The sequence below is a fragment of the Ostrea edulis genome, chromosome 2 (assembly GCF_947568905.1).
Source record: "Ostrea edulis chromosome 2, xbOstEdul1.1, whole genome shotgun sequence".
Classification (NCBI taxonomy): domain Eukaryota; kingdom Metazoa; phylum Mollusca; class Bivalvia; order Ostreida; family Ostreidae; genus Ostrea; species Ostrea edulis.
The window spans coordinates 46,866,082-46,879,558 of record NC_079165.1 but is presented as its reverse complement, the minus strand read 5'-3'; the positions used below and the strand labels follow the sequence as shown (position 1 = coordinate 46,879,558).

At 32.9% G+C, this 13,477-nt stretch overlaps 1 protein-coding gene across 2 annotated transcripts; it reads right to left on the bottom strand.

Annotated features, from left to right (window-relative positions):
• Nucleotides 1-749: 749 nt before the first annotated feature.
• LOC130051724 (cilia- and flagella-associated protein 91-like) lies at nt 750-12,441 on the bottom strand. Of its 2 annotated transcripts, XM_056154272.1 has the most exons (16): nt 12,275-12,441; nt 11,795-11,871; nt 11,518-11,675; nt 11,270-11,416; nt 10,035-10,219; nt 9,698-9,875; nt 9,364-9,521; nt 8,864-9,186; nt 8,620-8,736; nt 5,314-5,340; nt 4,232-4,303; nt 3,170-3,316; nt 2,233-2,454; nt 1,773-1,921; nt 1,489-1,580; nt 750-1,333 (listed from the first exon to the last, which is right to left on the bottom strand). In XM_056154272.1, exons 1-16 carry the CDS (start codon nt 12,342-12,344, stop codon nt 1,206-1,208), a joined length of 2,250 nt encoding a protein of 749 aa, XP_056010247.1. In that variant the 5' UTR covers nt 12,345-12,441; the 3' UTR covers nt 750-1,205. The 2 variants fall into 2 exon arrangements, with proteins under 2 accessions (XP_056010247.1, XP_056010248.1); XM_056154273.1 differs by lacking the exon at nt 5,314-5,340.
• Between the last annotated feature and the right edge of the window lie 1,036 nt (nt 12,442-13,477).

The following is a 13,477-nucleotide window of genomic DNA, read 5'->3' as shown; positions in this document are numbered from 1 at the left end:
TTCAGTATTTTGACCAATAATTCAAAAATATGATCCATATAACGCCTCCTTTTTAAAGTTCCATTTTATACATGTATTTTAAGCAAGACTGGCAAAGATAATCTGTATAATGATATGAAGAAAGTTTTACCTCAAAAAATGCCCTGATCTGACAACTAACCTGAAGCAAAAAACTAAATACAGTGAATGATTATGAACTAGGACAGCACTGCATGATCCATACTCAGAATTGTTCCTATACGTGTATTTGGCAAATTGATAAATTGACAAGAGACATGGATTTTTGTATATAACAATATAATTCAACCAGATTTCAACATGCCTTTTGTACATTTTGATCAAATCATGGCACATTTGACAGTCATGTACTATGTATCACAATGAGATAGCAAATAAATATTTTTTCATAAATGTACCGATTTCAGTTCTGTCTTATAACTTTTAAAAAACACCTTTTGACATTCCAATCATCATTTTGATATTTTTGGGTCAAAATACAGTGGATATATAGTAACTGTGCCTACTTTTATACCTGTGACCTTAATCTCTCACTCAATCTTTGTGCCAGTACTACAAAGCTATTAGTATTGCCTATACAAGACTGATACAGATGTATACAGAGTTCTGAATTGTCATTCCCAGTAATTATGTGACCATTTCCAGAAGACCTCGATAGTCTTCTGAAAATCAGGGAGATAACTCTTGACACTAGTGCATCCCTCACTCAATGTAATTAAATGTAATGACTATTAAGTTTAAACTTTTATTGAAAACATAGGTTAAACAACTCGTGAAATATATTTTCACATACTCAAGTTTTACAGTAAGATACACTATAACTGCTGAACATTCACCTATAAACATGATTTATCTATTTAAGATGAATTGTATCACAGAATAGCTCATTGAATCTTATAAACATGATTTCATTCACAGTGAATGATGGTAACATAACTCTTAAATAAATACTCTTTATACCAGGGTGCATCGAAAACCAGTTTCAGATTCGTAAATATAAGTATAGCCTTGAAGAAAAAAGTTTAATGATAGTAAAAATCCATTTGATATGTCAGAAGTTTCAGTCGCACAATAGTTCTGATTTGCAGCCCTAGCCTTATAGATTACTAATGCCTTGAACACTGCCACTGAAATGTTTTTCTGACAATTTGTTTTTAAAGGTTGGCAGTTTTAGCGGCTTTGGAAGTTCATGAAGACCCCTCCTCTTTGCCAGAGTCTGGTTTACCAGGTTTAGCATTCACTGACAGTATATCTTCCCCTTCTTTGTGAATCTCTTTATGAGCTGCTAAGAGATATTTCCGCTGATCTCTTCTCACTGTAATGTTTGAGAAAAAAGCACATTATCTCTATGACTTATCATAAATATGTACACTTGGCAAATAGAGACCAAATGCTAAATTATGCGTATTGCAAATTCTCCCTGAAATTTGCAAAAACTAAAACAAATTTATAAAAATTTGAAAATTTTACCTTTTTCTCTCATGGTGGTTTTCTTAACTTCAGGTAATAAGAAACAATGAACAAGATCAGCAACGATTTCTTCTGACTGGAGCTGTGTTCGACTGAAACACAACCAATGTTTAAAAGATTATTGTCCATGGAAGTGCATATACTGTCTACAAAAGGTATTCATCTCCACAAACTGTTGCTTTTTTAAATTTCATGATGTAAAGATGAATAAAAACAACCTTCATGGTCATTTGTTACATGTAAAATGTGTTGCAATATAGAATTATTTCTCATGCTGTATATACCTGTCCTCTATTTCATATGCCAGATCATTGATTTTCTCAGCCTGTTCCATGATCTCAGCTCGAGCTTGCTCATCTGCTGTCTTGTCAATAGACCCCAGAATAATATCCTCCAGATATGTTTCCACTGACCTCTGGTGGACCTTGACCACCTGTAAAATACAAATTACCATAAGAGAAATGTACATACTACTGTTAAATAAAGATCTACTATTAATATTAATACATGTGATATATAGTGGACCTTGACCATGCACCTGTAAAATACAAATTACCATAACAGAAATATACATACTACTGTTAAATAAAGATCTACTATTAATATTAATACATGTAATATACATTGTATAATACTTTTCAAATACATGTATTTATAACACTGAATTCCCAAAATTTAACATGTTCATAAAAATTGCACTAAAATAATTCATTTCTAGTCATGAGGTGCTTAATGATGACTGACCTGTTTAAAAACTTCATCCTCCTCGCGTCGCCTCCTCTCCTCAACCTGCCTCCTGCCACTCTCCTCAGCCTCTCTGATTCTCCTCTGTCTCTCAGCAAGCATGGAGAACGCATGTATCCTCCTCTCCTCCTGCAGACGGACCAGTTCCTTACTAAGAAAGTCCAGGGTGTCTCCCAGAGAGGAACCCTCCAACTGGCTCATTGCCTCATCAACCAGTAATTCCTGTTAAGGTCAAAGGTGAAGTTCTTTTTCAAATTTCACCATCTCATTATACTACTTGATGTATCCCAAGCAATGCTGCACTGGTTTTCAGTTTAAGAATATGCATTTCACAAACTAATTCCAGAGAGAGAAACTTTAATGATGTCTTTAAATAAAAATTTGAAAATTCCTGTGTGCAGACCTAGAAACTTTGCAGGATGACTTACAAATGAATCTCTTTTAGATGGATATTACAACACTTAAGAAAAACTGCAGTCTACAAATGTTCCTTTTGCAGATAATTAATTATGCATTGGCCTTGTTAATTAAGATCCCTTCATTTGCCCTGCTTCTAATCATATAAAGATCTTGATATATGAATAATAGATGAAATAGGGATTTGGACATGTTGAAATGGTATGTTTTGTGAGAGAAAATCTTTTTGAAGGAAACACTTTAATCAATATTCCAGATTAAGATGATGTAGTCACATTGTGCATTTTAAATAAGAAATATAAAGGCCAACTTGACAAGGAACTATTGCTTTTACACCTTACTGAAAATTTAAAGTCACTAAATGATTTTCCTGTATTTATGATCAAAATAATGTTACAGATTAAAGGGTTTACTCTGCATATATACACTTTACAAGTAATTTGTAACTCTTCCTGCATATCTACAATGTGCGGCATAACGCTAGTAGTATGAAACACTGTTGAAGACAATAATTTCATACCTTGTGTTCATGGAGCCTTCGCTGGCGTTGCAGGGCTAGTGTTGCTTGCTTTTCCTGTTGCTTGATTTGTTGCTCTGCACCTTGCAGAGCATGTGTACTTCTTAATTCCTTGATTAGTTCCTGTCTTTTCTCTTTTCCTTCGAAAATCTAAAGAAACAAGAAATGTTTTAGAAACCTATATGCAGCCCCCCCCCCCCCCCCCCCCCCCCCTCCCCACAAATATTGAAAAGGATTGACTTTAAATTTAGAATAACTAATGATATTGAGAAATACAGATTATCTACTACTTTGGGGCAAACACAATACTTAGTTTGATCTCCATCAGGTAAAGGGTTAAATAAGCACTAGTTTTTAAATCCAGAGTTAATTGATTTATGACCTTGTGAGATTCAAAATGAAAAGGGGTTAGACCTTGCCACTTGAAATATGCGGGTCATATATTCTTTTCCAGTGTACCAAGTTTGATGTCCGCCATGCAAAAGTTTCACAAGATATTGATCAGATAATACTTTTTATGTCCAGAGTACTTTGACCTTTGACCTTAAAATCAATAGGGTCATTTACTTAATATCTGTTCCTTAAGATGTACCAGAGCACCATGCTTGTCTGTCAAGCAAAGGAATCTTAAGATATTGAGTGTACAGTGTCTCCCTACATCCAGAGCAGTTTAGCCTATGACTTTGTGACCTATAATTCAGTAGGGGCTCATCTACTTATGTAGTAGAACCAGCGTACCTAGTTTGATGCCTTTCAAGCAAAGGATTCTCATGTTAATGAGCAAACAATATATTACTATATCCAGTTTGCCCCTTGACCTAGTGACCTCAAAATCATCAGTGGACATTTACGTCTTAGAAGGAACCAGTGTATCAATTTCATTTGACCCTTAACCATGTGACCTCAAAATTCACAGGGATCATCTACTCTTTAGGAGAAACCAGTAAATTATTCAAAAATCAATAAACTATTGTTATTTGCAAATGCATGCATATGTTTTATGATGAAATGTAAATTTTTGGAATGTTTAACATACATAAATTTCAGAGAATGTTCTATTCTTACCATATTCTGTATTGCTCTTCCTCTGATGACTTGTTGCAAGAAGATAACTCCAAGTTCTTTTTCTTCTTCCTCCTAAAATATTATGAAAGTAAACCAACACATTCAGCTTGGGATTTTTATTACATGACTTTGAGTATAATATATGCACATCAATGCCATATATACATCTCGAGTTATTCTTATTCATTTCCATGTTATTTATAGATAATTTATAACAGTATTCTATATACAAACATATACACCATTCATTATCATCAAGTCTAGAAATAAAGAAAAAATGCAGAAAATTTCAACTTCATAATGAGATGGAATGATTAATCATAAAGCATGATTTCATCAATTTTAGTGTTATACGGAGGGTAAAAAATGTTAATCACTCTTTCCACCATATCATAAAACAACTTCTATATGTCATTGGCAAGCCATTCAGTGATGCCTTCAAACCATAGACAATATGCATGCACATCTATATATGCTCCTGTATTTTTTCCACCATTAAAGCATAATTCTTCTGTAAACCGTGCTGCTAAGGCTATATAATACCGAATATATATCACTCGTGCTTGTTAGTTTCTTAAATTCATTTTTATTTTAAAGCAAAAAGAATATGTAAGCCCTGTTTGATATGCATTACATATATTTATTTCCTTTCAGAAAAGGCTTATTGTTGCTAATTAATTCCCATTGTATGCATAACTGTTTCAAAAGAAATAATTCATTGTTTTTCTTATCATTTGTGTATCATTGAGGCACTGATATTTTGTTAAATCTTATATTGATGATTATTATATATTGTTAATTTTTTAACACTAAAAAAGACGTCTCTCATTGAGTGAAAAATTCTCAAGGAGACGTAAAACTCCAAACAATCAAACAACACAAAAAAAGGGGGAAAATTCCCTAAATTCATGCTATGTAAAATGGAACTCAATCACAAGTTTTATTTAGATGATTTAAACAATGGTGGTCAGATCATTAAAATGGTATCAATGGGAAAAAGAAAATAAAGAGTAAAATCCAAATCAGCCACTCGAATTGCTATATGATATTACATTCCGTGAATAATTACTCGTATTACATACTATTTTATCTCCGGCTCGCTCCAGTTCCTTAGAAATACAAGACATTAGTTGTGAAGGATTATCAAGAAAAGCATTAAATCATTCACTACTTCTGTTAATACTTAATTGTCAACATTTTCTAAACTACCACCAGATATACTTGTATTAAGATGTATCAATAAAAAGGAAAAATTAAATGAAATAAAACTGGTAAATATTCTATCTTGGCTTTTAATTCAACTTTTTACAATCTATGAGGTATTTTATTGTAATAACTTTCTGATTAGCTAAGTACTTTATAAATCAATTTACATTTTATTACTCACTAATTGGGTATTTAAGAAATTATTAACTTGATGAAATATATAATACACGATTTAATAAGATAATTCTGAATGAAGAATTTTGTGTGTTGATAAACTAAACAAGATGTGTTTGTGAAATATTGATGCCCCCATGTGAGGGTCATGAAAGTCTTGAGGTAAAAAATTTTGGTACCAAAAAATGGTCCTGTCACAAAGAATACATATGTGAAATACAAAAGCCCAAGCACTAACCATTCAAACGTTATGGCCAAGGTTAAAATTTTTCAAAAGTAGTTAAAACTCCAAGGTCATGAGTTGAAACAAGGAATACACATGAGAAATATGAAAGCTCTATCACCATCCATTGAGAAGTTATGACCAAGGTTAAAGTATATGCAGACAAACTTATAGAAAGATAGATTAAAAACTATACTAGGAAGTCTAGCATAAAAACTATCACAAAAGGACCCTGATTTGTGGAATATTTTGCAAAGGTCAAGGGTTTTAAATCTTTAGAAAATAGGTCAAGAAAGCCCAAAGTCAAACTTGATATGTAACTCGTTGATATAAGTTCATGTTTAAATTTTTAAATCAAAAGCTGCAGGAATATCCAACAAGAGTACCGCAAATGGTACAACGTATGCTGGTTAGACCTTTAGTGCAATATCTTTATCCATGATGAGAAAAAGTCCAGATAACTATTTTACCTACTTTTAGCCTTAAAGTAGGTCATGGTGCACCAATCAAGCTGAAGTGTGAACTGATAATGTATTTCTCAGAGAGGGAGGTTGTAACAAATTTCAGGATTCATAATGGAAAAAAAATCTGGAAAATTGTTTGACCTACTTCAAAGCATGGTCCACTAATCCTGCTGAAATGCAAAACTGAGGAAGCTTGTGACTAAACTTCGGCACAATATTTGTATCCGTAACGAAAGCAAGGATTTGCTACTACATGATACTACAACCTTGAGAAAAAATAGGCATAAGGTTAATGTGTTACAAGTTTGACAGTCCCAGCCTAAATAGTTTGGTCTGTATTCTGCCTATAAGGGTTTCCTATTAACTGATGTTATGACTTTGACCTTTGACCTCTGACCTACAAAAACAACAGGCATCTTTCTCTCATCATGGTGATTATCTGTTTTAAAGTCCCAATAGTTTGGTCTGTATTCTGCCAACAAGGTTTTCCTTGTAACTGACACTACTACTTTGACCTTTGACCACGGACCTTGAAAACAATATGCATCCTCCTCTTATCATGGTGATCAAATGTACCAAGTTGTGAGATCATGGAACTTACAGTTCACTTTGCATCTTGCCTACAAGGTCCAGGCAGAAGGACAGACATTTATAATCAAGGGTGTAAACCTGTGCACTGAAAAGAATTTTTAAATATATCTGTGTGATGTTTTGGTACAAACAGATAATAAACTAATTCTGACTGTAGTGTGTAAATATGAAAACTGAAAAGCAAAAAGATTGTGGAAATACTCAGGGCTCAAGCCATATAAGTTTTGTTCTACGTAACTCTTGGGTATATTCCCACTCTTAATTAATAATAACTAAGACAGTAATTAATAGTTGGTAAATCATATGTATTATAGGATAGCTTTCTGATATGGATGGTAGAAATTTCAATAATTTTATGTAAGGTTAATGACTTATAAGTCAAAGATTTACATACTGAATTCATGAAAATAATGAAGTGATAGATCAGTTTGAACACCAATAGTAGTTTTTCAACTTCAACATTATGAAGTGGTTTTTTTCCAAGATCAGTAAATTTAGGACAAAATTATTGATTTCCTTCACTGTGTTCCCATAAGCATCACTTTGTTTAATCTTAAGTTCAAAACCACTGGTTTCCTAAACATAAATTTTTAACTCTGGTATAAATCAGAATATATTTTTGATTCAATACAAGGACTGTGTTGCGAGAAAGAAAAGTATTGTGAGGTAACATTATTTCAGAAAAGCACTACAATATATCGAGTTATTACATTGATTGGCTTATACACTACAATATATCGAGTTATTACATTGATTGGCTTATACACTATGATATATTGAGTTATTACATTGATTGGCTTATACACTACGATATATTGAGTTATTGCATTGATTGGCTTATACACTACGATATATGGAGTTATTACATTGATTGGCTTATACACTACGATATATGGAGTTATTACGTTGATTGGCTTATACACTACGATATATGGAGTTATTGCATTGATTGGCTTATACACTACGATATATCGAGTTATTGCATTGATTGGCTTATACACTACGATATATCGAGTTATTACATTGATTGGCTTATACACTACGATATATCGAGTTATTACATTGATTGGCTTATACACTACGATATATCGAGTTATTACATTGATTGGCTTATACACTACGATATATGGAGTTATTACATTGAGTGGCTTATACACTACAATATATTGAGTTATTACATTGAGTGGCTTATACGTGGTTATCAAAGAAAGGAAAACATCATTTTTTATTGTTTCTTTTACAATAAATCTATTCTTATAGTGTTTTCAAATAACTTTCTATCTACGAAGATAAAAGCAAAATTAAGATTGATAATTTCTATTTACCATATATTTACCTGTTTCTAAAATGATGTATGTTAATTTTTTAATTTTTATTAAACAATCTTTGATCATTCTGCCAATTATTAGAAATACTCTAATTCTAAAACTAAAACGGGAACATAATACACTCCGGAAAGTATTGGGAAAAAATAGATACTTCATTTAATATGTCGATGTATCATATCAACCCCTTTGCATCACAATATATCGATGTATTGTTACATCCCTATTCAACACAATGTACATGACTGTCTTGAATATATGTAAAGATGAATCATCAACACAAATTTTTATATTTCTTTTATTACAAGTTAAAGAATGTTTTTTAAATAAGAACACCTAAGTCCCATTCACCTTTGCCAGTATATATATAATGGAAATAAACCAGAAAAGAATTGGGTTAATTACCTCTGATGGAACCTCTACAGTGGGAGTGGGGGGCCTTGGAATTGGTTTCTCAATCTTCTGAAGGAACCTCAATGGTTTGGGGTCCATTTCTCCTTTCTCTTTCTCTTCCACAATTGTCTAAAAAAAAAAAAAAAAGGGAAATAGTTTCTCAGGGTGACATGTAATGAAAACTATAAATTTTATCACGTCCGATTTTTTTCTTTAGAAATTTATATGGAATAATCAAATAATCATATAGAATTACTGTATGCATGTCTTTAAGTTCTTGCTCCTGACGATATTTCCTCTTCATGTACCCAGTCTTTGTCACAGTTTTGGGTTTTGGTGCTTTCACACGGGGATTCACAACAAAATCTGGAAGTGAGGCTTCCAGCTCCAACAGACCCTGGTAAGTGCTCAAATGGCGACTCTTTACAACATACTGTTCAGATCCACGATCCAAAAACATTCCAATCCTAGTCAGAGGGGCATATGTCTGAGATCCGAAATTTGAGAACTCTTGAATAATATCTCTTCTCTCCAGTTTGCCTTCCACCCGTCCTCTTTTTCTTGTCAACTTTCTGATTGCTGTAAATTTTCAGAACTTTAAATATTCCTAAACTGACAGCTGGTCACAAAAGTTACCCCTCTGACAAAATGGTTCTATTAGACAAGATTTTTGTATATCATAAAGTGGGAACATGTTTTTGTATTTTGAAGTACAAAATAACACACATATAACTAATGAAAGATTATTATACATACACTTTATGTGTTCATTCCTAATTTTCTTTACTCTATAATCCTTTTCTTTCTGCTTTTTTGTCCACAATTTGTCCAGTCTCTTGATATTCAATTCTGCATGATTTTCTTCCCTCTTTTTCAGAAGTTGTTTCAACACTTCTAGTCTAGCATCCTGTAACCTGAAATTCATGTCACCTTTTAATGTTCTGCTAACATATAGTTAAAATGCTAATTAAAGTAAACTTTCCTATCAAGCTGTTTACATTCATATTACTCTAGAACTGAAATCTTTAAAGTGAATTCATTTTCTTTGTTTTTGTTTAGATTTTTATAGACTTGAATAATAATTTCATACTTTTCAATCTCTTGCTCCCTGAGAGCCCATTCTTTTCTCTCCATCTCATCCATCATCTTTCTTCTTTTTTCAAGTTGAGATACATCATTCAGAGGAGGAAGAGTTGCCTCCCATGCACGTTTGGTACGAGCACGCTCAATCATTTCCACCTCAGCCAAACCAGCAGGAAGTCCTCGACCTGTAATTTTAGAAATAAAGGACCTGTTATATATTTTCTAAATAAAATATTTTTTCTCAACATCAATGTTACAGCTGTGCATACAAAGTTTTCAAGCCAATCATCATAGGTATTTTACGAAACATGTACAAACCATCTTAAATTTCAGAGAACTCTTACCATGTGACAAAGTGGCCAGAGTCAATAACTCTGGGGCAGACCCTGGACGTACAACATACTCTGGTGTGTATGGATCAGTTTGGGCCTCAGAGTCTCTGTAGTCTGTTTGAATTTCCACTGTTTTCGTCAAAGGGGTTGGAGGACGTTCAAGCTGCAACTGGTCAGGTCCTGCCAGCGGATCTTGCCTAGATAATGATTTAAAAACTTCATTACATGTATAACAATCTATATTATGGAGATTTACAATTTGTAAAGAATTTAATGTTTAAAGTCCTTAATAGCTTTCAGTTTTTTTCACAAACAGTATGGTGAAACTTTGTGGTTATTCCAGCAAAAGTTTTACAAGATGTCTATGTTTAAAAAAAAAAAAAGTCGAATGTCCATCCAGATGTCTGATGTTTTCTTGCCCTTATCAAAGGTATTATAAGTGTATAAGGAAGCTAACAATGCAAACACACTATTTTGTTGAGTGAATTTTATGTATTGATCTTCTAAATATAGTTAAGTAATTTTGAAAAATTGAGTAGTTAATTTGAAATAACTTGCATTAAAAAATTCTAGGTATCAATTTCAAAGTGAGTTTATTGTCTTCTGAACTGATAATGTGACTGTTGTTTTTACAAAATCCATATATCCAAAATGATCACCAACAGTACATGTTAATATAATCCTTTGTTCACAAAGAATTTACTTGATTAATTTTCAGTAAATCTTTTCACACCAAATATAAAATATATGATATATATCACTATTTTTTAATTTAATTTTTTTTTGCACTCATAACCTGCATCTATGCGACTTTTTATTTAGAGATAATGGTCAAGAAATGAAAAGATCTTTGAAACCTAACTATATGAATTAATTACTTTGGTCCATAGGGATCTAAATACCAAAACCAAAATTATAATGGATTTCATATAAGGATTTACAACAGCATAATGTTCTGATCACTGAAACTCACAATTCACAAACCAGGAGAGTTTCCTCCCTACAGAAATGAATGCTGACTCAATATACATTATCAATATCATTTATATAAGCCATTTATCAATAAAAGAGAGTACATTTAGATATACAATACAGCCTTGTATATCTAATGGAAAGCAAATGAAAGTTTGTATCAAAGTACTATGGCTTCAAAACAAAGAGTCAAAATTAATGGCAGCTGAAGATAGTTTTCAAAAATATCTGTGATACTAATATGTTAACTTGCTAGTTCATTGGAATCAATTTACCTTGCTGTGGCAAGCATAACTTCTGGTGGGATTTGTTGTAAAAATGGAATTATTGGTCTTTTAAAAAATTTGTATCGATTTCGTCCTCCAACTTCTGCATTTGCATAATGTTTTGGTGGTACTGTGACACTTGGATCATAGTTAAAACTGAAAGTTAAGCATGAAAGTAAATTAATATAAAGTATCTATTTTACATGGAAACTTCACTTGTTCATAGAATTCTATATTGGCAATGCTTCTAATCTTACGTTGTGTAACGCATCATTGCTTCACGAGCTTGGTCAGCATAGCCTCTCCATTGCCTGGATATGAATTTTGGCACAGGATCTGTAACATCTAACCGCATTTGAAAACGGGGATGATGACGTAGTTCACTAAACATAGTATTATACAAGGGCACCCGTTTCTGGAAAATATACCAATGAACACTAAAATATCTGACATCAAGCACACACTAAATATTGTGAACATTCATATATCTGGCAAAAAAAAACCCAACTTTTCATGCTTCCTTTCTTTACTTACAACACGGTCTGTGCTTGTGTGAGCTTTGAACGTGGCCCTGGCATGATCTCTCTCACTTGACATCACATTATGAGGATCTATAAATATTTGAATTTTAAAAAAAATGCATGTAAAAATATTATTAATATTAGATATACATATAATGTTGCACAAGTTTGTGTTTCAAATGATTTGTGTGTGTGTGTGTATATATATATATATATATATATATATCAGAGACCTGTAATTATCCTGTCTGATCGATATAACACATGTAGTTTCAATATGGCATAACCATGTTATTCGATCCGCGGACTTTACGATAGCATTTATTCTTCAATATCCGTAAAGTTACTAAAACTAATTAAACAGTTGATATCTGGTTGTGGACTTTCATATTTGATGGATTAAGTTTCGAGGCTTCAAAGCAATAAAAAAAAAAAAAATAACAAATACAAATAAACAATGAAATCACAGAAACATTCAAGAATAATAACTTACCATAGAGATAATCGTGGACCCTGGCTTGTTGAAAGCCAGATCGCTTCACTGTTTGAGTCTGTGTCGCCATTTTTCTTATTTAATTCAATTTTTCTACATGTATGTTTAGTCTACGGTATAAAGGCGACCATTGTTATAAACAATATGGCGGTAAGTGTCGTCATAGCTACACGACCTTGATGAGTTATCGCGCTTTACATAATAGGCTTAGAGCTAAAGCTCGATAGTAAGTAAGGCCTAATCTGCCTTTTAAGACAATAAAGCAACTGTAGATAAAGATTTAAATAGCTTTTATGATAATTACTTTTCTGCAGGATGTAAAGTTATGTCACTCATTTTTCGGAAATATATCAAAGGAGTTTAGAGGTTCCGAACGTTACGTTCGATAGGTCTCTGGAGTCGAAATCCCGCGACAATTTTGAAGTAGGTTTCACGTTTTGTGAACGATTCGGTTTGTTGAACTATTGTTTTGAAACTGGCAGCGAGAGTAAGTAGTAAAATAGAAAGCTGCTAGCGCAATTAATAGGTGAATCTTTACACGAAACTTGTCTAGGCTTCGAAATTTACTTACGAAAAAAAAAGAAACCCTTCAAAGTACTATAGCCTAATCTCAGCGAGATTCGTCGAGGCTGGATAGGCGTCAGTCCACATATCCAGCCTCGACGAATCTCGCTGAGATTACTAATAGCCTAGCTAGGCATACCGATCCTCTTAGGCTCTAGAATATTTAGTACTTTATACATTTATGTACTATGTCTTGCAGTCTGTAAAATAAAATTGCAAATAGAAAGCAATGAAAGAGAAATCTCAGGGCCGTAAATTACATGGAGGCGGAGGAGGCAGCTGCCTCCTCCAACTTTTGAGCCAAAAAAAATTAAAATTTAAAGTTCATTAGAATTTATGTTGTTTCCAATAACTAAGAACATGATACCTCCCTTAAAAAGCATTCCAAATCTTTCTTTTAGAATGAGTTAGTCAAGTAACATCTTAGAAGGCCCTAGAATCAAGGATTTTGCACGAAACGTGTTCAGTGTGCACAGACCCCCGCCTAATTTCCTGCCTCCTCCAAATTGAAGGTTAATTTACGGCCCTGAATCTGCAATTATTTTGGCTTTATTTAACTTCAAGGGACAGATCACTATTTTTCTTGCAGTGAATCAGAATGATTACATATAATGAAAGTAAACATACGTATGCACTTTG